Source organism: Lepidochelys kempii, chromosome 28 (assembly GCF_965140265.1).
Source record: "Lepidochelys kempii isolate rLepKem1 chromosome 28, rLepKem1.hap2, whole genome shotgun sequence".
In the NCBI taxonomy this organism is placed as follows: Eukaryota; Metazoa; Chordata; order Testudines; family Cheloniidae; genus Lepidochelys; species Lepidochelys kempii.
Window position 1 is genome coordinate 5,311,456 of NC_133283.1, and position 24,441 is coordinate 5,335,896.

Below are 24,441 nucleotides of genomic sequence, written 5' to 3' on the forward strand. Positions count from 1 at the left end.
AAGGCTCAGTCGGATTGATTGCCCCTCCACGCCCAGCGCACCCAGACTTGGCTGCAGCTTTAACGCTCTCTTCTCCTTCCTGCCGCTGTCACCCCCGTTCCTAGACCTGCTTTTCCACAGACGGTGATGTCCCCCCAGGGCCGTTCCGGGGGCTCCAGGCCCCCACCCCAGGACAGACGGGGCAGTAACCGCACATCACCCCTTTGTGACTCCCAGGGACCCCACAGGGACAGCAGCTCCATGCTGGGCCCCAGGGGCCCCCCAAAGCACCTGGGGGGAGGGGGCAGTTCAGCCCCCATCTCAGGGGGCTCCTGCTGCCTGGAGCTGACCATATGCTCACAGCCCCTCCCTCTCACAGCCCCTCCCTTCACACTGACACCCCCATGGACCCTTCCCCTCAGAGCCCCTCCCCCTCACACTGACACCCCTAGAGACCCTTCCCCTCAGAGCCCCCCCCCACACTGACACCCCCATGGACCCTTCCCCTCAGAGCCCCTCCCCCTCACACTGACACCCCCATGGACCCTTCCCCTCAGAGCCCCCCCCCACACTGACACCCCCATGGACCCTTCCCCTCACAGCCCCTCTCCCTCACACTGACACCCCCATGGACCCTCCCTCTCACAGCTCCTCCCCCTCACACTGACAACCCCATGGATCCTCCCCCTCACAGCCCCTCCCCCTCACACTGACACCCCTAGGGACCCTCCCCCTCACAGCCCCTCCTTTTATACTGACACCCTCATGGACCCTCCCTTACAGCCCCTCCCCCTCACACTGACGCGCCCATGGACCCTTCCCCTCACAGCCCCTCCCCTCACAGAGACACTCCATAGCCCTCCCCCTCACAGCCCCTCCCCCTCCCACTGACGCCCCCATGGACCCTCCCCCCAACAGCCCCTCCCCCTCATAGAGATGCCCCATAGCCCTCCCCCTCATAGGCCCTCCCCTTCACACTGACACCCCCATGGACCCTCCCCCTCACAGCCCCTCCTTTCACGCTGATACCCCCATGGCCACAATGATGCCCTGTAGTCCCGTCACCCCATGAACGTCCACCTCTTTCCCCTGTGGGCCCCAGTCCTTTTGCCCCCATGGGCTGGGCTGAGTGAGGGGGGTCTGGGCCTTTCCACCCTGTGCTCCCCCATGACCATGCTTGCTGCATCTAGCATGGGCCCCTCTGCCCCTCCCCGGGGGCTCGGAGGAGCTTTGGGAGACCTTGGGGGAGGGGCTATGAGTGGTTTGTGGGGAACAGAGGGGTTATCCGTGCAGAGCATTCAGGGGGGTACAGTAAATGGAGGTGTATGGGGCAGATTGGGCAGCAGCCAGGCCAGCAGGATAAGGGTTGAACCCCCTGCACTGCAGGGTTACCCCCACCAGGCACCCCACTCCCAGCACTGGGCCTGGGGGAGTTACAGACTGCTCCCCCATCTGCTAGCAAGGAACCCCCTGATCCCAGCACTGGGGCTGGAGGGGGGGATATACTCTGCACCCCTGTTGCCCCCCTGCTGCAAGCTGGCGCAAAGTAGGAGACATTTCTGTGCTGGGGGTGAGGGCTGGGATTGGATGTCATTTTACAACCCCAAACCCTTTAGAAATCATGAGTCAGTCCCTCCTCCTCTCCCCCACGCAGGTGAGATTTTGAGCACATGGGGTCAGTTTGTTCCCTGCCCAGTGAGAGCAGCCCCAGCTCCCTGCTCCTCCTGAGCCAGGCCATGCTCAGCTCCCCAGAGAAAAGCCCCAGGATGCTGCCGCTCGAGGGGACCCCTCCTACACACAGCCTGAAGTCCCTCTAAGCTGCCCCCACCGGAGGGGGACTCCACCCCCGTGCTGCCTCCTCCCCACCCGGAAAGGCAGCCCCGGTCCGAGCCGGCTCTGGAGACTGGACTCGTCTCTCACTCCAGCGCTTTGGTCTCCTCCCCTCCAGGGATTGTGGTTCTGATGGCGGCAGACCCAGGTGGCCCTGCGTGCTAGCAAGACGGGCCCGTTCCGTGCTTCAGCCTGCGGGCACAGGCTCCGTCACTGAGGCAGACAGGCTCAGTCCGGCACTCGCTAGAAACAGCCTCACCACTCACTTCGTTCGGGGCCTACACCGCTCCTGGATGGCCTGCAGGCTCCAGCCTCAACTTTCTACTGCCCAGTCTATGGCCCAAGACAGACACCTCAGTCATTCCAACTTGGCACAGGCTTTTCGCCTCCGTTTACAGCGCTTCACAGCAGACCCCCGCAACGTCAGCTGGGACTGACCAGGCCCAAAGCTGGGAAAACCAGAGAGGACCACAGCTGGACTTGGCCATGACAGCGACTGCAGAGAAAAAACTCCTGCCCGCAATGTTCCCTCTAATTTTTGACAGGTTTCAGAGTAGCAGCCGTGTTAGTCTGTATTCGCAAAAAGAAAAGGAGGACTTGTGGCACCTTAGAGACGAACCAATTTATTTGAGCATGAGCTTTCGTGAGCTTCCGATGTATGCATCCGATGACGTGAGCTGTAGCTCACGAAAGCTTATGCTCAAATAAATTGGTTCGTCTCTAAGGTGTCACAAGTCCTCCTGTTCTAATTTTTGACAGGCTGTGTGCGCAAAAAATTTCTTCGGTGAAAATTGTTGGGCTTCTGTGCAAATTTTTCTGTGCGCGGGGTTTTGCCGTGCGCGCGGGGTTTAGGATCTGCGTGTGCGTGCTCACGCACACAGCTTAGAGGGAACAGTGCCTGACCCTGCTTAAAGACACCCCCCCCCCACTGACCCCTCCACAAAACCCTGTACAATTCAGCCACTATGGTGTTGACAGACTAAATGTATGCGTGTTAAGAGGGCATATTGGGGTGTTGCCCTGGATTTGAGGGGTGTGTATACCCCAGAACGTGATCAAGCTAATTGCAGCCATATTATGTGCATTCAGCCACCATGAAGTAATGAAATAGAACACCGCATAGTTAAGGATTAATTTGGAGACAGGCTTTCAGACGCAAGGTCAAATCTAGCTGGCAGTTTTTGCTAAACAGAATGGGAGGGAGGGATAAACATGTAAACAACTGAGCCTGAAAACCTGGGTAGTTGGGAAACCTTGAGTCTCGATGCCGCTGATATGAAAAGTTTATTGAAAGTTAGAAAAGTGATGATTTAGTAGGTGTCATTATGACCTGTGTGTTGTGTAGAAGTTAGTTTTAAAAGATTAGCTAATATATTGCACTTTGGAGCAGTCCTCTGAAGCCATCTTGACACCCTTTCGCCCCGGTGGGACAGCAACTGTCCACTGCTAACCTGCTGTTAATTACTCAATACCATTCCAGATGTTAGGTAAATATCTGGGATGTTCTAAACCTATTGCTTATGTTCGTGGGTGCTTAAATCTGATAAACGTCAGTTTTAGATAGAGCACGCTGCCTTGCATGCATCTTATCAGACGGAAGTGCTGTGTTCCTGTTGATTTATTCCTTACACCTCCTCGAGTGAAATAGTTAAGTTGCCCCTGTTGGGGTTCTGTTGGGGGTTCTGCAGTTTTTCTGCAGAAAAGGACCTAGGGGTGACAGTGGACAAGAAGCTGGATATGAGTCAGCAGTGTGCCCTTGTTGCCAAGAAGGCCAATGGCATTTGGGGATGTATAAGTAGGGGCATTGCCAGCAGATCGAGGGACGTGATCATTCCCCTCTATTCGACATTGGGGAGGCCTCATCTGGAGTACTGTGTCCAGTTTTGGGTCCCACACGACAAGAAGGATGTGGAAAAATTGGAAAGAGTCCAGCGGAGAGCAACAAAAATGATGAGGGGACTGGAACACATGAGTTATGAGGAGAGGCTGACAGAACCGGGGATGTTTAGTCTTCAGAAGAGAAGAATGAGGGGGGATTTGATAGCTGCTTTCAACTACCTGAAAGGGGGTTCCAAAGAGGATGGATCTAGACTGTTCTCAATGGTAGCAGATGACAGAACGAGGAGTAATGATCTCAAGTTGCAGTGGGGGAGGTTTAGATTGGATATTAGGAAAAACTTTTTCACTATGAGGGTGGTGAAACACTGGAATGCGTTACCTAGGGAGGTGGTGGAATCTCCTTCCTTAAAGGTTTTTAAGGTCAGGCTTGACAAAGCCCTGGCTGGGATGATTTAATTGGGGATTGGTCCTGCTTTGAGCAGGAGGTTGGACTAGATGACCTCCTGAGGTCCCTTCCAGCCCTGATATTCTATGATTCTGTGATTCTATGAATGATGGATGGACGGTGGATGGACAGACAGATGGACAGTGTACACGGTGAGGGAGGGCCATCTCATCTGTATCTGAGGTAGACTGAAGAGGAAATGACTGGCAGTTCCTCATCCTATCCTAAGCACACAGACTCTGGAGGAAGCAGATGTAGGGTTTGTTAATAGAAGACATTCAGGGTAGCAGTTAACTATAAAGCAAAGGATTGTGTGGAGAACAGGGTTTTCTCTTGGGGGCCTGGGAGGGAAAAGAAATCTGCTAACTTTTTCCTGTGAATTCAATTTGCTTTTCTTGTTCTTTTCTTTTATACTGAAGACACCCAGAATGGAGATGGTGAAACATCTCCCTTAGGGAATGGTTTTGAATCCCTTTCCTTCACTTCTTACCACCTTTACCAGAGCAGATAGGAGGCATATGATTTGTTTTCAAGGACTTCTGGCCAATTTTCATTGTTTTCTTTCTAAACGTTTACCCCTGCAGTCAGCCTTGCGAGTTGGTTAACGTCTAGTGGGCAGCCATGACCACCCCTCCTTGGCTTAATTAAAGGGCAAAAAACTTCATTAACACAGAGTTTAGGGTGCCTGGTGGGATATCATCCCTTGCAGAACCTCAACTTCAGCACAACTCAAATGTCTGAAAACCAGGAAATTCACCATTAAGGTTGTCCACACAACCTTAACTCTGCCCTCTGTCCAGAATGCCCCAATGTGCCCTCTTAATGCACATACATTTACGCTGTCAGCATCACAGTGGCTGAATTGTACAAGCTTTCTACCTCCATTTACAGCCCTTCAAACCAGACCCCCAGCGTCAGCTGGGCCTGACCAGGCACAACCCGGGGCAAGTCAGAAAGGGGCGCAGGCTGGGCTTGGCCCTGGTCATGACTGCACAGCAAGCCCCCTTGCCTCTACTCAGAGACACTCCCCCACCTCACTGAGCCCCCTTCAGTGAGCCACACTGCTCTCTCTCTCTCTCTCACACACACACACACACCCAAAAGCCTGGGCCAGGAGAGCTGATTTTCTCTTGTGGTGTTCTGAGCCCCACACGATACAGCCAGAGTTGAGATCAGCACACCCTTCACATGCTCCTCCACGAGGACCAGGTTAATTTAGAGGGACTGGCTAGAATTTGCCCCCAGATTCTCTATGGCTCTGGCCCATGTCGCTTATTGATAGAAATGTGACTCCATATCCGCTTATAATTTTTATTAAAATGAACAAATAAAATGAAGAACACACACCACACTAAGGCTAAGCCCCTATAAACACTAATAAACCAACTATGAGTTGAACGCACAGTTAGGAAGTTCAGCTCAAACCAGTAAATCAATGCATTAACAACAATATTGCACTGAAATCAGGTCACCAAACTGAGTCGAATCATCAGACACATACAACAGTTATTCAAAGCTTATAAATCCTAGCACAGTAACCCGAGCAGATGGGTGTCCATTTCGGGTACATCTCCACTGGAATAAGACCTGCAGCATGGCAAGAGATGGCCCGGGTCAGCTGACTTGGGCTTGCAGGGCCCAGGATGTGGGGCTAAAAATCACAATGTGTAAGTTCAGGCTTGGGCTGGACCATGGGCTCTGACACCCCACGAGGGGGCAGGGGTCTCAGAACCCAGGCTCCAGCCCAAGTCCTCACGGTGGGCAGGAGGTGCGGGGAGGGAGCGGGAGGTGCTGATCGGCGGGGCTGCTGGTGGGTGGGAGGTGCAGGAGGAAGGGGAGGAGCTGATGGGGGGGGGCTGCAGATGGGTGTTTAGCATCCACCATTTTTTTCCCCATGGGTGCTCCAGCCCACTGCAGTGTAGACCGGACCTTTGACACGAAACCATAGAAACAGGACTCGACATTCGTGTGTTCTGCACGCCGGTCACGGAGGCTGACCCATCATTCCCTCACTTGCACAGCATGGAAGTCCCAGTTGCCCAACCAGGCAGACAGACTGGGATCCACGGGGAAGGAATGTCCTCTGAAGGCAACAACTATTCCTTTCTTCAGCTTACGACACTTTGGATCCAAACGGTAGAGGACAATTGTTCGCAGTCTAACCACGGCATCCTTTGACACTGTAATCAATGCAATTGAACTAGGGAGTGTTCTCAAAACAGTTTACCATAGTAACCCATAGCTTCTTTCTCCTGAGGCGAAAACCAACCACGGGCTGCCTGCTGTTTCTGCCTGAGTTCTTGACCTTCATCAGGGTAAATTTACACTTCTTTGGGAGAGAATCTTTTTTCCAAACAACCCAAAGTCTCAGCCGTGTTAGTGAGGAACGGCTTCCGCAAACATGCCCAGTTCATTTCTTTAATCGGATGGCACAGGTCTAAGTTAGGGACCAGTTGCAGGTCTGGATCAGAATCTCTGGAAGCTACCAGAGGTGGGGTTTCTTTCTGAAAATAGGTGGGGATTTTTTTTTTGCCGCTATCTCACATTTAACACTGATTTCATTCTGTGGACATCTGCAGCACCGACAAAGGGTGAGTTCAACAAAAACACCACCTCTGCATCTGCATCATTCGGGACAGCATTTCCCAAATCACAGGAGTGGCGAGGCGATCTCTTCAGGAATAACCCCCTGTAGGGCCTGGGTCACACCTTCTTTTCGAACCAAGAGACTTACAGTTTCCCAGTTCCAAGTCACTTACTGTGGAATTCTATTCCAAGATCATCTGAGACAATACTGACCCAAACAGTTGAAAACCACTGTAATTGTATTCAGTCACTTCAGTTAATTGCATGATTTCGGATGTCCTGTGGTTCACCATTTCAGAATGGAGATTTAAAGACAGTGCTGTTTCCTTGGTAACATGTCCAATAGCATGGAGTATTATCCTTTGTTGACTAAAGTCCACCTGAACTTCCTCCATGTCATCACCGAGTGGTGGGGGAAAAGCAAAAATAAATAAAGAAATGACTCTTTTAGCAAATGGTCATTTATCTCAAAGCCCACAATAAATCTAAGCTAGATTTGGTCAAACAAAATTAGTATCCAGTTATCTGACCCAGTGGCTTACAGGAAAGAGAGAAAAACCCACATCACAGAGGGGTAATAAAGACACTTTCAGTTACATATAAAATGAAATTCCAGAACAGGATACATCTGATGACTCAATCAGGACAAGAGATTCTCCCATCACATTCTCCTCCGATCCGTTCAAACCTGCTTCACTCAGCACTGTCTCATTATTATTGAGTTGTGTTATTCACAAAAGCTTTAGGATTATCATAACGGGGGAAAAGCAGCCAACCTTTCCATCTACAAACAATCCCATCTCAGCAGGGAAAAGCCCAGGAGTGTCTCTGCCAATAGATGGAAACTGGGATTTAAACTCCCACTGTGTCTGGGATCCATTGGAATTCCCCTTCCAGGTCAGTGACACTTTCATCTCCAGCCCTAATGAGTCTGATTTAGGATCAAAGGCACCAAAGAGAGAGTCTAAAGCACAGAGGGCTGAGAACACTGCATCATGGGACACTTTGGGTGGTGGAGGGGTAGAATGCGAAGAAGATAAACTCTACACAGCTCTTGTAGAAGGTAACACTGCTGGGGTGATGGGGAAGGAGAGAATCCCTCCAACCCATCCCATCTCTTTCTGGGGTCACAGAGGCTGAAATGACACTGTCCCCCCCCCCGCTCTTTGATATATTTAAATATATTTGTAATGAGAAAAATGGTACCCCAAAATAACCGCTGTTCAGTACCACCCAGGGCAATTTGAGAACAAGTGGGAATGAGGCAATCTGTTCCCTAAAGGGGAAACTTGGTGACCCTAACAATTGCTTTTCAGGGAGAGGCACAGTGTCAGTGTGATACTCCAGGTTGGTTTAGACTAGGACAAGTCATGGCTAGGTGAGGTGATGAGGAAACGGGCGTGATAACCCCGGCCACTCGACACGGGCTACATCTTTTGTGCAAGAGTAGTTCTGTTTTAACATGAGACGAGCTAATGCAAGCTAGCTAACTCCATGGAAAACCCTAGTGGAGAAAAGACCCTGGTAGATTTTATCTGGGAGATGTAGCTAGTGGAGATCACCCATATCTCTCCCAGCTGGTGCTGGTGGACATTCTTGGCACATACTGCCAGGACTCACAGGACAAAAGAGTTGATAGAAAGGACCACAGGATTCACCCCAAAAAAGGGCAAGCTGTAAAAGGCAAAAATGGGCATCTCTCTTGGCGCATCTGAGACGTAAATGGCACAAATAGCCTCAGAAGTCACTATGTGGGAATTAGCAAAAATATTAAAGAAAAAAAATCTATCTTTGGTCAGGTTTTTTTTTTTTTAATGATTTTTTATCACCCTTGTGGCTCTTCCGATGCGCAACAAGGTTTGAGCTCACAACGAAGCTTTTCCCACACTCTGCGCATAGGTAGGGTCTCTCGCCTGTGTGGATTCGCTCATGCCTGATCAGGTGTGAGCTGTCCGTGAAGCTTTTCCCGCTTTCGGAGCATTCGTAAGGTCTCTCTCCCGTGTGGGTTCTTTGATGCCTGATAAGGGCTGAGCTTTGAGTGAAGGTTTTCCCGCACTCACAGCACTCATAGGGTCTCTCTCCTATGTGGACCCTCTCGTGCCTAATAAGGGAGGAGCTGTCAATGAAGGTTTTCCCGCACTCACAGCACTCATAGGGTCTTTCTCTTGTGTGGGTTCTCTGATGCTTAATAAGGGCTGGGCTGTCACTGAACCTCTTCTGACACTCTGTGCATCCATAGGGTCTTTCTCCCGTGTGAATTCTCCGATCTCGGACACGGGTTGAGCTCTGGGTGAAAATTTTCCCGCACTCACAGCATTCGTAGGGTCTCTCTCCTGAGTGGAGTCTCTGATCTCTAACAAGGTGTGAGCTCTGAGTGAAGCTTTTCCCACACACGCAGCATATGTAGAGTCGTTCTCCTGTGTGGCTTCTTCGATGTGTGATAAGGGCCGAGCGGTAACTGAAGTCTTTCCCACACTCAGGGCATGTGTTGTTTCTGTCTCCCATGGGGATTCCCTGCTGGGCTGCGGTTTCTTTGAGGTCTTTGTGAGTTTGCCAACAATTAATGGATTGACCCACTTTCTGCCCTGGCTGGTTTCCCTGCTCTCTCCCTGGCCTGTGCTGACTCTTGCAGGCACTTTCCTGCTCACGACTCCTGGACACATTCACATTAGATCTTTGTGCTAATGCCCTGGGTGATTCCACTTGCTCCGCATCTTCCTGCTTTGGATTCTGCTCCTCATTCTCACTCACCATCCCATCACCTGCTGGGACAGAGAGAGAAACCTCAGAATCAGGAAAAAGGAAGAGAAAATCAAAATAAGTGCTGGAGAGAGAAAAAAACCAGGAACTGAATTCCCTAAAATCTTCCCCATTGGGGAGAGAAGAGGGGGATCAATTCTGCTTCCACCTCCTACCCAAAGGCTCACAGGAAAGGAAGGTCAGGAAGGGATCTGCTACAAGATCTGAGACAGAGAGCTCACAAGATCTTTTCAGGGAATCCCAGCTCTTTCCTTCAGGCACTGACAGATTCTGAGTTGGTTTTAATGATTCCTCACCTGTGCAGGGACCTCTCAGGATCGCCCTTTTCTCTGAGCCCTGCTGATGTGGGACCCACGGCTCCTCCCCTTGTTCCAGCTGGGAGATCACGTCAGGTTTCGAAACTGGAAACCCTGCTCAGGGGAAAGAAAACAAGTGGAGATCGGGTGAATTCAGGGGACATTTGTTACATTCTGTTAGTTTAAACCCAGCCGTAAAATCCTGGGCCCAGCTCCCAGATGCTCCAAGAGGCAGGTCACTCTACTTTGGAGGGATTTAACTATCACCATCTCTGCTGCAAACATGCACAACAGACATGTATCATCGAGGGGGCTCCTAAAACACAGAAGGTGACTCCATATCCCAGAAAGTGGAGAAGCCAGCTAGCGGGGAAGCCACCGTGTAACTGCTTCTTACTGACAGAGAGAGGCCCAGAGCCAGTGATGGGGAAGATGGGCTGGCCATCTAGGGATGACACTCCCTACAGTATGTCAGGGGAGAGGAAAGCATATTTTGAAGAACTGGGGAATCGAGTAAGTCAGGTGTGAGCGGGAGAAGTATGGGAAAATCTGGAGAAGTTTGGAGAGTTAGAGGCTATAATGCAGGAGCAACGTGCTAATTCCTCTTGAAAAGGAGAATATAAAAAGATTAAAATCAGACCAAGCCCAGGGGCTGACTTTTGTTTTTGCTGGTGGGTGCTCCACCCCCACTCTGCCCCCACTCTGCCCCTTCCTGCCCCCTCCCATGAGGCCCCCCTGCTGCTCACTCCTCTCTGCCCTCTCCCCCCCCGAGTGACTCCCACCCATTCCTCTCCTCCCCCTCGGCTCCTCCCACCCACCCATCCGCCGCTTGCTCCTCTCTGTCTCCGGAGCACCCATGGAGTCGGCGCTTATGAGACGACGTGACCTCGGGAGGCACCGGCTCACAGATCCAAGGCGCCGGTAGGGAATAGAGATTGTGGCTGCTGCAGATGGGGAGGGATGGGTGAGAACCGATGTGTCCCCAGAAGTGTCACTATAACACCACCAAAGGCACATTTGTGCCAGGGAAAGGCTCGTCTTGGGGCTGTGAGGAACATAAGGGTTCAGGAAGGGTGGCTCGGGCCACAGTGAATGGATTGGCTTGCAAGGGTTAGATTTTTATTGGTACATGTCAGTAAACGTTGATTTCAGACACACAAACCAAGCAAACAAAATTCCACTGATGATAACAGTGTAGCGCAGCTAGGCAAAAGAAGAAAAATACAGCTTGAGAACTTATTAGAGATTGGTTTAAGGATATTTAATTTGTATAGTCGGACATGGTGATGCTGATAAGTTGTTTCTAATGGTTATAACTATTTCAAGGTCTTCTGTGCCCTGTTCCCAGAGCGTTGGGTAGCAGGGGAGGGCAGAGGGCTAGTGTGTGTGTCACTGGCATGTTGGGGTGATGCTGAATCAGGGCAGAGTTAAGGTTACATTGTGGGGGTGACATGAACCTTAACTCTCCATTTCCCCTTCTAAGAACCGAGGGGATGGGAATCCTTACCCAGCGAGGTCACATTCTCATAGGTCTCCTGCATGACGTCTCTGTAGAGGGCTCTCTGAGCGGGGTCCCGCAGAGCCCCCTCTTCCCTGGTGAAATACACAGCCACCGCCTCGAAGGTCACCGGCCCCTGAAAGAGCCAGAGCCCCCCACTCAGGACCTGCTGCCCCACTCACAGCCCCACTATTCGTGGGGGAGAGGAGCCAAACAAATGGAAGCTCTGGGAAGCTCCCAGTCAACAAAATCCCACCCCCCACCCCGCTCAGAGCATCCAGGAAACACCAGGGTGAGGGGCAAAGAGAGAGCCCCTCGTCTCTCCCAGCAGATGCATCACACACCTACTAGCCAGAGACGGATACAGGAGATGGAGCCCCTAGCAGGGTCCAGGGAGAGCTCCCTGGTAGGAAGCCCAACGCCGTCCCCAGTGCCAGCAGCTAGATGTGGGGGTGCAGAGCATCTCCCCTAAGCCTCACTGGTTGGTGCCCCCTTCATATCCAATGGAAGCTTCTGATCAGTAGTTTCAGACTCCAGCCCTGGGAGTCTGGTGAGTTTTTTCCCCACTCCTGCCCAGGGGAGTTGTATCCTGTTCCACAAATAAGGGAATTTCCACATTGACACCCCCGCCCCCACACCCCATTCTCTGTTCCTAGAACCTAGGGCCCAGGTTAAACAAGTCCCAGCAAGTTTGTCCCACACTTTCCCCCCTCCCTTTCTCCACCCTGTGTATTTCCTGCCCCGCTCCAACCTCCAGACTAAACTGCCCAGAAGTTCCCATCTCCGGTGTATTTGCTGCCCCTCTCCCTCCAGCAGGAACCCACCAGCAACCCCCCCGATAATCCCTACCTGAACTGGCTCCTCTGCAGCCATTTCCCTTCCCCGCGACCGTCCTGTAGCAGGCTGGGATGAGCTGGAGCGAAACATGGACATCGTTCTGCAGCGTGGCAGGGCGAGAAGAGCTACAAGGGAGATTTCAGAACAGGCTTTCGTTCATTTCACTTCACGGCTCCAACCAGGCCCTTTTTCAGTAGCCATTCTAGCCTCTGCCATGAAAATAAAAGGAGCACCCAACAGATACGAGCTGATAGCAATGGGGCGACAGTAGCTGCCAAGACATCTGTTATGGCCAAAGAGAAAATGGCCAGTACGTTTTTGGAACATATTGCGGACAACTTTTGTTTCCGAACACGGAAGAGGTAACCACGGGGAGAGCCATCTGAGACGGGATTCTGACTAGCAGGGAGGAATTGGTTGTGAAGGTAATTTGGGTGAAAGCGATCATGAGATGATGGACTTAATGAGTCCAAGGAAAGGCAGGTGTGAAAGCCGCAGAATGAGGACACTGGACTTCAAAAAAGCAGACTTTAACAAACCCAGAGAACGGGTCCGTAAGGTCCCGTGGGAAGGAAATCTAGAGGAAACAGGAGTTCAGGAGACCTGGCAGTTTCTCAAAAAGATCATATTAAAGGCTCAGCGGGAAACTATCCCAAACGAAAGGTCAGAGTAAGAGGCCTGCATCAGTAGCTCTTGAAAAGAAGAAGGAATCCTTCGAAAACTGGAAACACGGAGAGCTGCTAAGGACGAGTCCAGACGAACAGCACAAGGGTGTAGGTACAAAATTAGAAAGGCTAAAGCACAGGGTGACTCACTCCAAGCAAGGGACATAAACGACAATAAGAACTGGTTCTAGAAGTAGATTAGGCCATGTCTACACGAGAGACCCTACAGCGGCCTAGCTGTATCGATGCAGCTGCACGGCGGTCAGGACTCCCGGGTACCTGTTCTATGCCAACGGGAAAGAACTCTTCCGTCGACATAATTAAACCACCCCGTAACGAGCGGCGGTAGCTATGTCAGTCGGAAAGTGTCTGCCGTTGACATAGCACTGTCCACACCGGCGCGCCTGTCAGCGTAACTTATGTCAGTCCGGGGTTTGTTTTTTTTCACACCCCTGAGTGACATAAATTTTACCGACAAGAGCAGACATAGCACTTTCCCCAAACTCTCCCTCGATCACTTGGGAGTCTCCGGACCATGAGATGATGTCGGCAAAGCCTAGGGCTGCCCTAGGGGGCTAGCACCAGCTGGAGAAAGTCCTCACCTTGGCTGGGCACCTAGGAAACTTTAATTATGGCGACTCCCTGGCACAGATCCCGCTGGGGGAGCAGCAGCTGCTAAATCTGGTCTCCCAGATCACAATGGAGGCTGCAGCCCCTGACCCAGGAAACTCAACACCAATATCCTGAGAGAGAGAGAGACACACACAGAGATAACTTCGTCCCATCCTTTAGCAGCACCCAGAGCTTCTGGTGACAGCAGATAATGGAACCAGCTCCCCACAGGGACAGCTGATCTCATTCGCCCCCCTGTTAATCTGGAGTCACTCCTCATCCTCCTCTGCAATGAATCCGGATTAACACTGGTCTCAACGAGCCCAGAAACATGGGTCAGGAGGGAGGCAGCCACAATCCTTTTAAACAGACCCATTGCTGAGGGGAGTTTAACCCCCTCCGTCCCCCCCCCATCTCTAGAAAAAGGACTCAGGGCATCAGTTTTCCTTCCAAAATTCCTCCAGTTTCAAAGGGTGGGGGGAGAAGCAAAATCTGTCATGATTTTATATCAGTGTTTGATAAGTGGATAGAAAGATATCACCACCCTGTGCCAGCCATTCACGCAGGTACAGGGAACCCCAGGTGGGGTGCTGCTTTCACAGGAGAATGAAGGATCCAAAATACTTAAGAACTTTGTCCATGATCTGCCACTGGCCTCCCTGGAGCGCCCCCCAGAAGTGGCTGCATCTCAGTGTTGCAGGAAGCAACCCCTCGTGGAGACCGTTGGCCGTGGGGTTTGGGACACTTCTGGAGAAAGCGGCGATGGGTTAATACAGGAGCACGGAGAGTCTCAGCCACCCTGGGCACTGCTTGGGCTAGCAAAGAGCCAGTTACACCCTACAGCAGAGGAGTGAGCCCCTCATCCTGTGCCATCAATGTCCAGCCAAATCTCCTGTGAGCACTGATTCGCTGAAGAGGGGGAGGCCTCTGGCTTTGATGGGCATTCAATGTGGGGCAAGTCTCTTTCACCAGCAAACATTTTTAATGGAGATAAAAGGGGGGAACAATTGATTCTCAAAGGAGAGGGGAAAGTTGATCATTTGGGAATTTAACCCTCTGGGATCTCCAGTGTGGAGAATGACTTGGGGCTACTGGCTCCCACCAGAAACAGAGACATTTCTGCATTTAAAAAACACGAGGAACATCCCGCAAACTGGAGAGGATTTTTAACTGACATTTCATAATGACATGGAGAAAGGCAAAATGCGAGGTTTGAGAGCCATGTTCGGTAATGGGACAAAGACAGGTGGACATCTGAGGGATATTGGATCCATTTTCTGAAAGGACAGCGGGGAAATGTGGGATTTTCCATCCATAGCGGGTGATAGGTAAAGAAGTAAAATTTGAATGACTGGCTTATCCATATTTTATAATATGGAGAAAGAGAGAAACAGGCAACGTTCGCCAGGACTTTGGTATCAACATGCCAGACAGGGGCAAAACCGGGGGAGATTTTATATTAATAATCTTTTAGAATTATTGAAACCGGGAGCAATCTGGGACATATGAAATCAGTAATACCTAACTAGCGAGAGAGGAGGATGGGGGGTTAGGGTGTTTTGTATGTAGCTTTGATCATGGGGGAGAAAATGGGTCCAAAATTGATACTATGAGGGGGGGAAAAAACCACAAAGTTCTATGGGGATTTTATATTGATATTCAATTCTGAGTGGGAAAGTTTGAAAGGATTGTAGATGACGGTTCGGTAAACAGACAGTACTGGTTCCCCAGCGCCAGCCCCAGTCCCATGGGCAGCAGGGAACCCTTGGGGAGGCTGCTTTAAAGGGGCAGAAGAGGGGGTGCGGATCTGGACGGCTCCTTGGCAGTGGGGTGGGGATGGGCAGGGGACAGGCAGCTGGTGGCTGCGGGGTACTTCCATTGGGCAGACGGGCAGGCACCTGCTGGGAGTGGTTTCCCCGTTGGTGACACTTGCTCCTGCTTTCCCCTGCGGTGCCCCTTCCAGGCCCTGTTGCTGGCAGAGAACGGCCGCCCCACCCCAGAGCCAGCCAGGTTTCGGGGCTCTCCCAGGCTGCACCCCCTAACCCCTTTCCCCTTTAGGGGATGACTCACAATTTCCCACCCAAACAAGGACCCATCACTGCAGATAACACAGGTGGGAAAATATCCCAAATCAGAGGAGATTTTAAACAGGCCTTTGAGAATTAATGCAGCAAAATCTCGGGAGGAGACCAGAGTGTCAAGTATCGGGGGGTAGCCGCGTTAGTCTGTATCCACAAACACATTTTCCCTCCATGCAGCTGAAGAAGTGGGGTTTTTACCCACGAAAGCTTGTGCCCGAATAAATCTGTTAGTCTTTAAGGTGCCACCGGACTCCTCATTCGTTTTTGAGGAGAACAGAGAAAGGCTCAGTCAACTGGAAGAAAAGGTGACGTGGATTTGATACGAGTACTTGCTGATTAGAAAGAAAGGGGGAAGATTTGTATGAGTGAGAAGTGGGACAATCCGATTTCACACAATCATAGAATATCAGGGTGGGAAGGGACCTCAGGAGGTATCTAGTCCAGCCCCCTGCTCAAAGCAGGACCAATCCCCAATTTCTGCCCCAGATCCCTAAATGGCCCCCTCAAGGATTGAACTCGCAACGCTGGGTTTAGCAGGCCAATGCTCAAATCACTGAGCGCCCCCCCCCCCCGCAGCCCCCTGCAATCTCCTGCCCGCCCAGAGCCAGGTCCATCTCCCCCACTTCACACGGTCTGCCCCCTCCCTCCACCCCAGCTCATTTCTCATCCCTCCCTCCCTGACCCACAAAGGTAGAAACCACAGCGGGGCCTGGTTTCCTTCCCCACCTGAATCCCCCCAGCGGGGCCCCAGGGCAGGGGGCTTCCCAGATGCTGCCAGATGTGAGCTTCCCAGACCCCTTTGTGCAGAGGGGCACTTCCCTACCCCTCCCCGGGGGTCCCTCACTCACCAGGGGGCTCCTGGTGCGGGCAGAGTCCGGGGGGGCTGGTCCCAGCTGGAGAAAGCCCCCCCCGAGCCGGGAGGGGTTAATGACGCCCCACCAGCACAGACCCCGGGGAGCAGCAGCAACCTCTGGTCCGGGGTCTGGGCTTTGTTCTCCAGGCTCCTTCCTCCAGCCTCCAGCGGCTCCAGCCCCTTCCTGTGTCTTGCAAACACCAACCTGGGCTGCAGCCAGAGATACCCGCCCCCAATACACCTCGTCTGCCAGTCCCAGTCCCAGGGGTGTGTGGGTCCCCCATGGGAGCAGGAAAGTGACCCATTCTCCCAGCCAGAGAGGGAGAGGAGATGGGGAAGGGGCTAGAAAGGGAAAGAGGAGAGAGAAATTGAAAAGGGGGGGTGGGGTGGAGGGAAAAAGAAGTGGGGTTGGGGCGGGGGAAGAGTTTCCCAGCTCCTTTTGCTGCCTGGCCCTGGCTGGTTCCCACTGGGAGCTGGGGAAATCCCCATCCCAGTGTCTAGTGAGTCCCAAGGGAACTCGCCCCGGGGGTCTCCTTCAGGCTGGTGACCCGCCGGGCTGAGAATGGCAAAATCTCAATGCTGCTGTTGCCCCTTTGTTACCCCTAGGGTCTGCTTCCCTGGGGCAGGGACTGTGGGGGGACACCAGAAAAAGCCTCACACTTAAGGCCCCCCATTATTACATTACCCTGCTGATACCAGCCTGGCCCCGCTGCTGAGCGAGAGGTGGCCTGGGCCCTGCGGGTTGGTGGCTTCCCAGGGCAGGAGAAATCGGTGCACAGAGGCTGTGCATTCTAAGTGTGATTTGCTTTCTGTACACAAATACTCCTGCAATAGAGATCAGCCGCACACGGACAACCCCTCTCCACTGTTCCCTCCAAGCTGTGCGCGTCTGCATGCTCACGCAGATCCGAAACCCCGCGCACACAAAAATTTGCACAGAAAAACTTTTTTGCGCACATGGCCTGTCAAAAATTAGAGGGAACTTTCATAGATTCATAGATACTAAGGTCAGAAGGGACCATTATGATCATCTAGCCCGACCTCCTGCACAACGCAGGCCGCAGAATCTCACCCACCCACTCCTGCGAAAAACCTCTCACCTGTGTCTGAGCTATTGACGTCCTCAAATAGTGGTTTAAAGACTTCAAGGAGCAGAGAATCCTCCTGAAAGTGACCCACGCCCCATGCTACAGAGGAAGGCGAAAAACCCCCAAGGCCTCTTCCAGTCTGCCCTGGAGGAAAAGTCCTTCCCGATCCCAAATATGGCGATCGGCTGAACCCTGAGCATGTGGGGAAGATGTTCTTGAGGTAGTTTTCTAAGGGGTCTGGTATATTCTTGAATGAATCGCCTGCAGTAATTGCAGATGGCCAGGAAATAACATAGTTCTGACACACTGGAAAGAGTATTAAAATTCATTGGCGTCTGCAATTTATGAGCTTACAGGAGAGTGAATTTTGAAGGCTAAATAATTTACTCTTTTCTGGCTCATTGACCTTTTACTAATGACAAATTTTCCCCAGCAACAATGGTACTAAAAATTAAAGTATTATGAACATCAGTGGTTATTTTTTATTTGCTTGCTTGTTTTGCTGTAAATAAAGCTTTGTGAATGAAATAATTAAATTTACTTGGGGAAATTTTTACGCCAAAGGGCATTCTTTTTCAGCTATATTACGTTTTTTAACAAATGAAAGCTAGTTTGTGTTGGGGTTTTTTTTGGAATCACTTTTAGGGTTTAGAAACTTTGCTATGTTTAAGAGGTTGGTTGGTTTGTTTTTTAAACTTAGCTTGGCTACATTGTGATGTACAGATTGCACGGGCTACTTATTTAGGAGGATTTTCTTAGTTGTTTATAATTAATTAACTTTTACAGCTTAGATTTTTTTTTTAAACTGGCACAAGGGTACATTATATGGAGAAGAAATTCTTCAATATATTTATGTATATATCCTAGGAAGTTTAAATTTTCTGTATGCATTTTTGAGCAGTTCATAGAATATGATATCATTTTTCACACTGATTTGATGATGAAGGGGTTTTAATTTTTATTGTGTGGAGGGTTTTTTTACACACGTCAGACAGTTTTTAGAAAACAGATTTTTTTCATTCAGTTTTTATCTTTAAAGGCTAAACTATTAGCAAGCTTCGTTTCATTTTTTTCACTTGTTTTGGAAAATATGCATCTTTGGGGGAGGAATTTCCATTTTTTTTAACTTTACGCAGCATGATAGATTGTCAAACTGATGTTATTGCACTAGAATTAAACAGGATTTCATTTGTGTGTGTGTTCCGTTTGTTATTTAATCGTATTTTTCCACTTGAATTAGCTGGGTGTAGGGAGAATTTTGTGATTTATTGTTTTTGAATGAGTGTTAAATTGAAAGGAAGGTACAGTACAACACATACCCTCTCTATTAAGTTTAGTTCGGGGACTTTACCAGTAGTGGGTAACTGATGGGACAAAGTTTTGTCCTTTCCATATGGAAGACAACGCAATACCTACATTAAATGGTGCAAGAATTTTTTAATACTTTTAGACAATGGATTATGCACTAAAACAAAGGCATTACCCTCCTTAAAATTTACGAGATGGTCTTCTTAAAGCTAATATTAGGCTCATTTCCTGGAAATGTTGAGTGGGATTGAAATAACCCATGGGATCATCCCACACTTGTCCTTTCGGAATTACCACATGTTCTGGGCCAAGGTGTTCGAAGCACCGCAGGCTGGCAGAGGTACTCTGAAAAATGAGACCCACACGCAGCTAAGCCGCGAGTTATTGGCTTTATTGAAGGTTAGTGACACACCCGCAACGGGGACTCCAAGCGTTGCTGTCACGGAGGCGGAGAACCCAGCACACCGGAGCTTTGCCTGGGACGGAGTCCAACGAAGGGGTAAACAGCGAGCCATAATAAGCACTTCCACTACCTGGCAAAGGGCCATGCAGGGCAGACAGAACTGGCCTAAAGCTGGTTACAGCTGGTTTCCCATGTCCTACAGTGACCGGGCGGCCTCGAGAAAGCGGAAGTTCCCTAGCTAGGCTGTAACAAAGTCTTCGGCAGTCCCTTACATCATATTTATAGCAAAATTCTCTGCAAAGGGTGGAATTTCTCCAGAAAATTCACACATTACCCATGTGACTTGAAACTGTTTGGTCAGATTTTAACAGGCCTTTGGTGGGATTTAGGGACACTGGATTGTTCTTTAAAGAGAGACAATCTTGCTGGCATTCAAAATAGACCAATGCAGTTGCTCCTCGGTGTAGACGAAAAACGAGAGTAGGCCTAAACTCTGGTCAAGATAACTGTGTACGTGGTCACCGGGCAGAAGAAGAGAGTGTGGAAAATTACTAACAAGACAGAATTGCAGTAACCAGTCTTGTCTAATGTAACTTCAACAATTAGTGTTGGGAAAGCCGGTAACCGCAAAAGAACAACCTGTGAAAAACAGGAAAAGCTTGTTTTTTCTGTGTTCCTAATAAGGGAAAATATTAATAAGGAAGTATGTGTAACTAAATTGTGGTTTTGAGCTGTCTAAGCTTCTGTGTTCCCTTTTTCAGCAGAGCAGCAGCTTGGCTGGCTGACTCGCCCTGCATGCGCATGCTTGAATAAAGGTAGCCTCAGGCGGATCTGATCCAAACACAACGCATGGTTAATTTTCCCCAACACTAGGTATGGTAGCTCTTGGACTACGCTTCGGCAAAGGGTGAATTTCATATTCCCTACTTGCATGGGGAGCCAAATCACTCTCCAAACCTCAACATTTTGAGCTTTCCCAAATACGTTTATGGAAGAAAATTCTTTTATATCTAGGCTGTATCTTGGATTGCTTCGGTCTAGCTGTTTATATACGTTAAAGACTATTTAGAAAGGAGAGAAAGACACCCATTAAGACACTGATGTCCTTTTTATTTTTATCGGTAAAAACACTTTTTGCATTCATTTTTGGGTAAAGAACACACAAACGGCAGGTTATATATATTGTTTGTACTTTGGCCAGATCTCTCTTTGAACCGGCTTCAAGCCGTAAGAAGAAGGGGGAGGAATGGTAGAAAAGTAAAGCAGGGACCGTTGGGAGAGCAGATTGGCCAAGGGAGGGGAGGGAAAGAGATGAACCAGGGAAGGGTTTAGACAAAGAGGAGTGGGGAAGAGAGGCAGAGGGGAAAGGAAAACGTGTATGGGAAAAACTCCTTACTTCTATTGCTTTTTGGGTGCACTTGTTCTGTGTGGGAGAAACAGTTTTTAAGCATCCACGACCGGCTGACTCAAACGGTTTCAAGCTGCTTTTCTTTTCATAGGAAGATTTTACCTTCAATTGTAAAACTCCATCTTTCCAACCTGCTTAGCTTTAAAGTGGGTAAGGCGACTCACTCCACAGCCATGTGCTGTCTTTAGAACCTTTACAGGCATAACCGGGCTGTGCGACTTGTGAAAACGCGACATGAAATCACAACATTTTGAAAGCTGGCTTTTATTAAAATTTTGCATAATAAAACTGTATTTTCCCCTTATTAGGAGGCAAAGATTTTGCAAGGGCATTGAAAACGAAGGCACTTTTAAACATTTTTGAGCTTTGCAATTTAATAGCAAAAAGAACAGGAGGACTTGTGGCACCTTAGAGACTAACCAATTTATTTGAGCATGAGCTTTCGTGAGCTGCAGCTCACTTCATCGGCTGTAGCTCACGAAAGCTTATGCTCAAATAAATTGGTTAGTCTCTAAGGTGCCACAAGTCCTTGTTAGGGGGCTTATTCCTTCACCCACTTACTTCCCTGGTCCTTCTCACATCAACAGAGAGCAACAATACCCGAAGTCCAAAGGTGCAAACAATTCGATGTTTATTGGGGTGAACTTCCAGCAAGCATGATTCCAGTTTCCTTCCTTAGTATCCTCCTTCCCAGCTCTGACACCACAGAGCCTTACACCTGTGTCCCTGTTCCGATTCCTGCCCTTAGCCAAGCATGATTCCAACTTCCTTACTCCCATTCCCTGTTCCCATTTCCCCCTTTAGCAAAACATGATTCCAATTTTCTTACCCCCATTCCCTGTTCCCATCTCCCCCTTTAGCAAAACATGATTCCAATTTTCTTACCCCCATTCCCTGTTCCCATCTCCCCCTTTAGCAAAACATGATTCCAATTTTCTTACCCCCATTCCCTGTTCCCATCTCCCCCTTTAGCAAAACATGATTCCAATTTTCTTACCCCCATTCCCTGTTCCCATCTCCCCCTTTAGCAAAACATGATTCCAATTTTCTTACCCCCATTCCCTGTTCCCATCTCACACACCCACATGCCCACCCCCACCCACACCCCCGTCACTTCCTCATTGACTACAGACTATATAGTAAAACTTGAGTTCTGCTTAGCTATACCTTAACCAATCATTTTCCTGAAATTTAACTAACCAATCCTAACATATTGTAACATGATTATGTAACCAATTATATCCCACCACCTTAATTAGTTTACACCCAGCAAAATTAATTATACAGCAGACAGGAACAATCACAGAACCAGACAGAGATTATACAGACCAACAACAGCAAAGTGGGGACTATAATGACAAGACAATACAGAAGTGAGGATTTCACATCCCAGCTATTGATAAGTGAGTTCTTGCCAGACAGGATGCTCTCAAACTAAGTTTCCTTTGACATTTGCTAGGCACTTCCCTTTCTCTGGAGGTGATAGGAATACAATCCTGTCCTGACAGTGCCTAACAGCCCAATAGCACCTTATTTCAATGTGACTAGTTTGGGATGTGAGGATGTGACCGGTCGCTTCCCAGCTTATGGCTGCCTCTGCTGCTTAGCCAAAGGCCTTAGCCTAAGAACAGGGCCTCAGACTGTCACAGTAAGAGAAGGCCCTTACACTGGCAGACAGTGATTTTGATTCTTTCTTTTATACCTCTAGAACTAGCCAAGTGATAAGAATACACCTAAATTCTTAAAGTACAGGCCTTTGCAGACAGGCCTGAATATCTATATCCTAACCGTCCTCCTTTTCTTTTTGCGAATACAGACTAATACGGCTGCTCCTCTGAAACCAATTTAATAGCGTTTCTGGATGTTATTACCTCAGGCTGTTAAATTAAAATACCTTTTTATTGCTAGGCTTTATTTAAAAAAAAAAGAAAAAAATTATATACTGCTATTTTTTACAGATAATGAGGTTCCGAGGTTAGCCAGAGCGGTGGATGGACGCAAAAGAGGAGGCTAAAGAGGGAAAGAGGAGTAGAAAAGGAAAAGGAGTAGACCTCTGGTTTCCAGGGCAGAAATCTTTTTGTTTATTTTAGTTAATGCTTTCTTTTATTTTACTAACTATTAGTAATTTTTACAGTGGAGATCTTGTTCGTTTGTTCACTTGGATTGTGTTTTACAGCTTTTCAGCACGCTTTAGGACTTCACTTATTCAGTCTGTTTTAGGGTTTATCCACCCAAGCAGAGCGACTTTGTATTTGAGAATTTAATGTCCTGGTAAAAAGTACCTTAAATTACGCTCTTTACACTGGGGATGTGTTGGAACTTCCCAGTAGGTTTGCCGTAACTTTGTGTAATGCTTGGAAGTTCTTGGTCCTTTTTGTTTAATATTATAAGCTGTTTGCCTAGCGGTGAGGAAGTACAGTTCTTAAAAATACCACACCCTCCCCTTAAAGCTAGCAATGTTAGTTTAAAATGCTGCTGACATGTTGTTGACAAAGGTGCTGTTTACTCTGTAACCATTTAGTAGACATGTTTCAATAACTGTATTTTGTCTTGTGGCACCTTAGAGACTAACAAATTTATTTGCCTCTAAGCTGCCACAAGTCCTCCTGTTCTTTTTGTGGATACAGACTAACACGGCGGCTACTCGGAAACCTGTATTTTGTCTGTGAGAACTAACTTTTTTGTCTTCAATTTTTTTTTTAAACAACAGTTAAGTACCAATAAATAACAGCCTTTCGATTAGCTGGATTAAACGTCATTATTTGGCTAATACAAATAATATAATACAAAATAATTTTTACTCGCTACTTTGGAATTTTTGCTTGTTTGTACTGTTGTTTCAGGCGTGCTTGCTTTATATTTTTGCTAATTAATTTAAAGCTTTTAAAAATAGTTTTAGAGGAAGCAAAGGTGAGACAAGTGTAAATTTTTGATGATTTTTAACCATGTTATTTTGTTCTTGCGCCACGGTATTTTTTTAAACTAAGCTTTTCCAAAGTTTTAGCTTTTCCCTCAATGTCACTTGAGCTTTTAAAACATTTTGCAGTTTTTTTGGTATCAACCCTTTTGCTTTTAGAATCATAGAATCATAGAATCATAGAATATCAGGGTTGGAAGGGACCCCAGAAGGTCATCTAGTCCAACCCCCTGCTCGAAGCAGGACCAATTCCCAGTTAAATCATCCCAGCCAGGGCTTTGTCAAGCCTGACCTTAAAAACCTCTAAGGAAGGAGATTCTACCACCTCCCTAGGTAACGCATTCCAGTGTTTCACCACCCTCTTAGTGAAAAAGTTTTTCCTAATATCCAATCTAAACCTCCCCCACTGCAACTTGAGACCATTACTCCTCGTTCTGTCATCTGCTACCATTGAGAACAGTCTAGAGCCATCCTCTTTGGAACCCCCTTTCAGGGAGTTGAAAGCAGCTATCAAATCCCCCCTCATTCTTCTCTTCTGCAGGCTAAACAATCCCAGCTCCCTCAGCCTCTCCTCATAACTCATGTGTTCCAGTCCCCTAATCATTTTTGTTGCCCTTCGCTGGACTCTCTCCAATTTATCCACATCCTTCTTGAAGTGTGGGGCCCAAAACTGGACACAGTACTCCAGATGAGGCCTCACCAATGTCGAATAGAGGGGAACGATCACGTCCCTCGATCTGCTCGCTATGCCCCTACTTATACATCCCAAAATGCCATTGGCCTTCTTGGCAACAAGGGCACACTGCTGACTCATATCCAGCTTCTCGTCCACTGTCACCCCTAGGTCCTTTTCCGCAGAACTGCTGCCTAGCCATTCGGTCCCTAGTCTGTAGCTGTGCATTGGGTTCTTCCGTCCTAAGTGCAGGACCCTGCACTTATCCTTATTGAACCTCATCAGATTCCTTTTGGCCCAATCTTCCAATTGGTCTAGGTCCTTCTGTATCCTATCCCTCCCCTCCAGCGTATCTACCACTCC

The 24,441-nt window shown here is 48.9% G+C and overlaps 2 protein-coding genes across 2 annotated transcripts in view; both read right to left on the reverse strand.

Moving 5' to 3' along the window:
* LOC140904241 (uncharacterized) overlaps positions 1–24,441 on the reverse strand; it is a 307,623-nt gene that overhangs the window by 45,219 nt on the left and 237,963 nt on the right. The window contains exon 6 of the mRNA XM_073326716.1: positions 8,509–9,173. Within this exon, the coding sequence (XP_073182817.1) occupies positions 8,509–9,173 (665 nt within the window). The remainder of the gene's footprint in view (positions 1–8,508; positions 9,174–24,441) is intronic.
* LOC140904129 (zinc finger protein 707-like) lies at positions 9,296–12,166 on the reverse strand (the record flags this gene model as incomplete). Its single annotated transcript, XM_073326440.1, has 4 exons — positions 12,083–12,166; positions 11,243–11,351; positions 9,736–9,849; positions 9,296–9,444 (listed from the first exon to the last, which is right to left on the reverse strand). Coding segments are annotated over exons 1-4 (456 nt in total), but the record flags the coding sequence as incomplete, so codon positions are not given.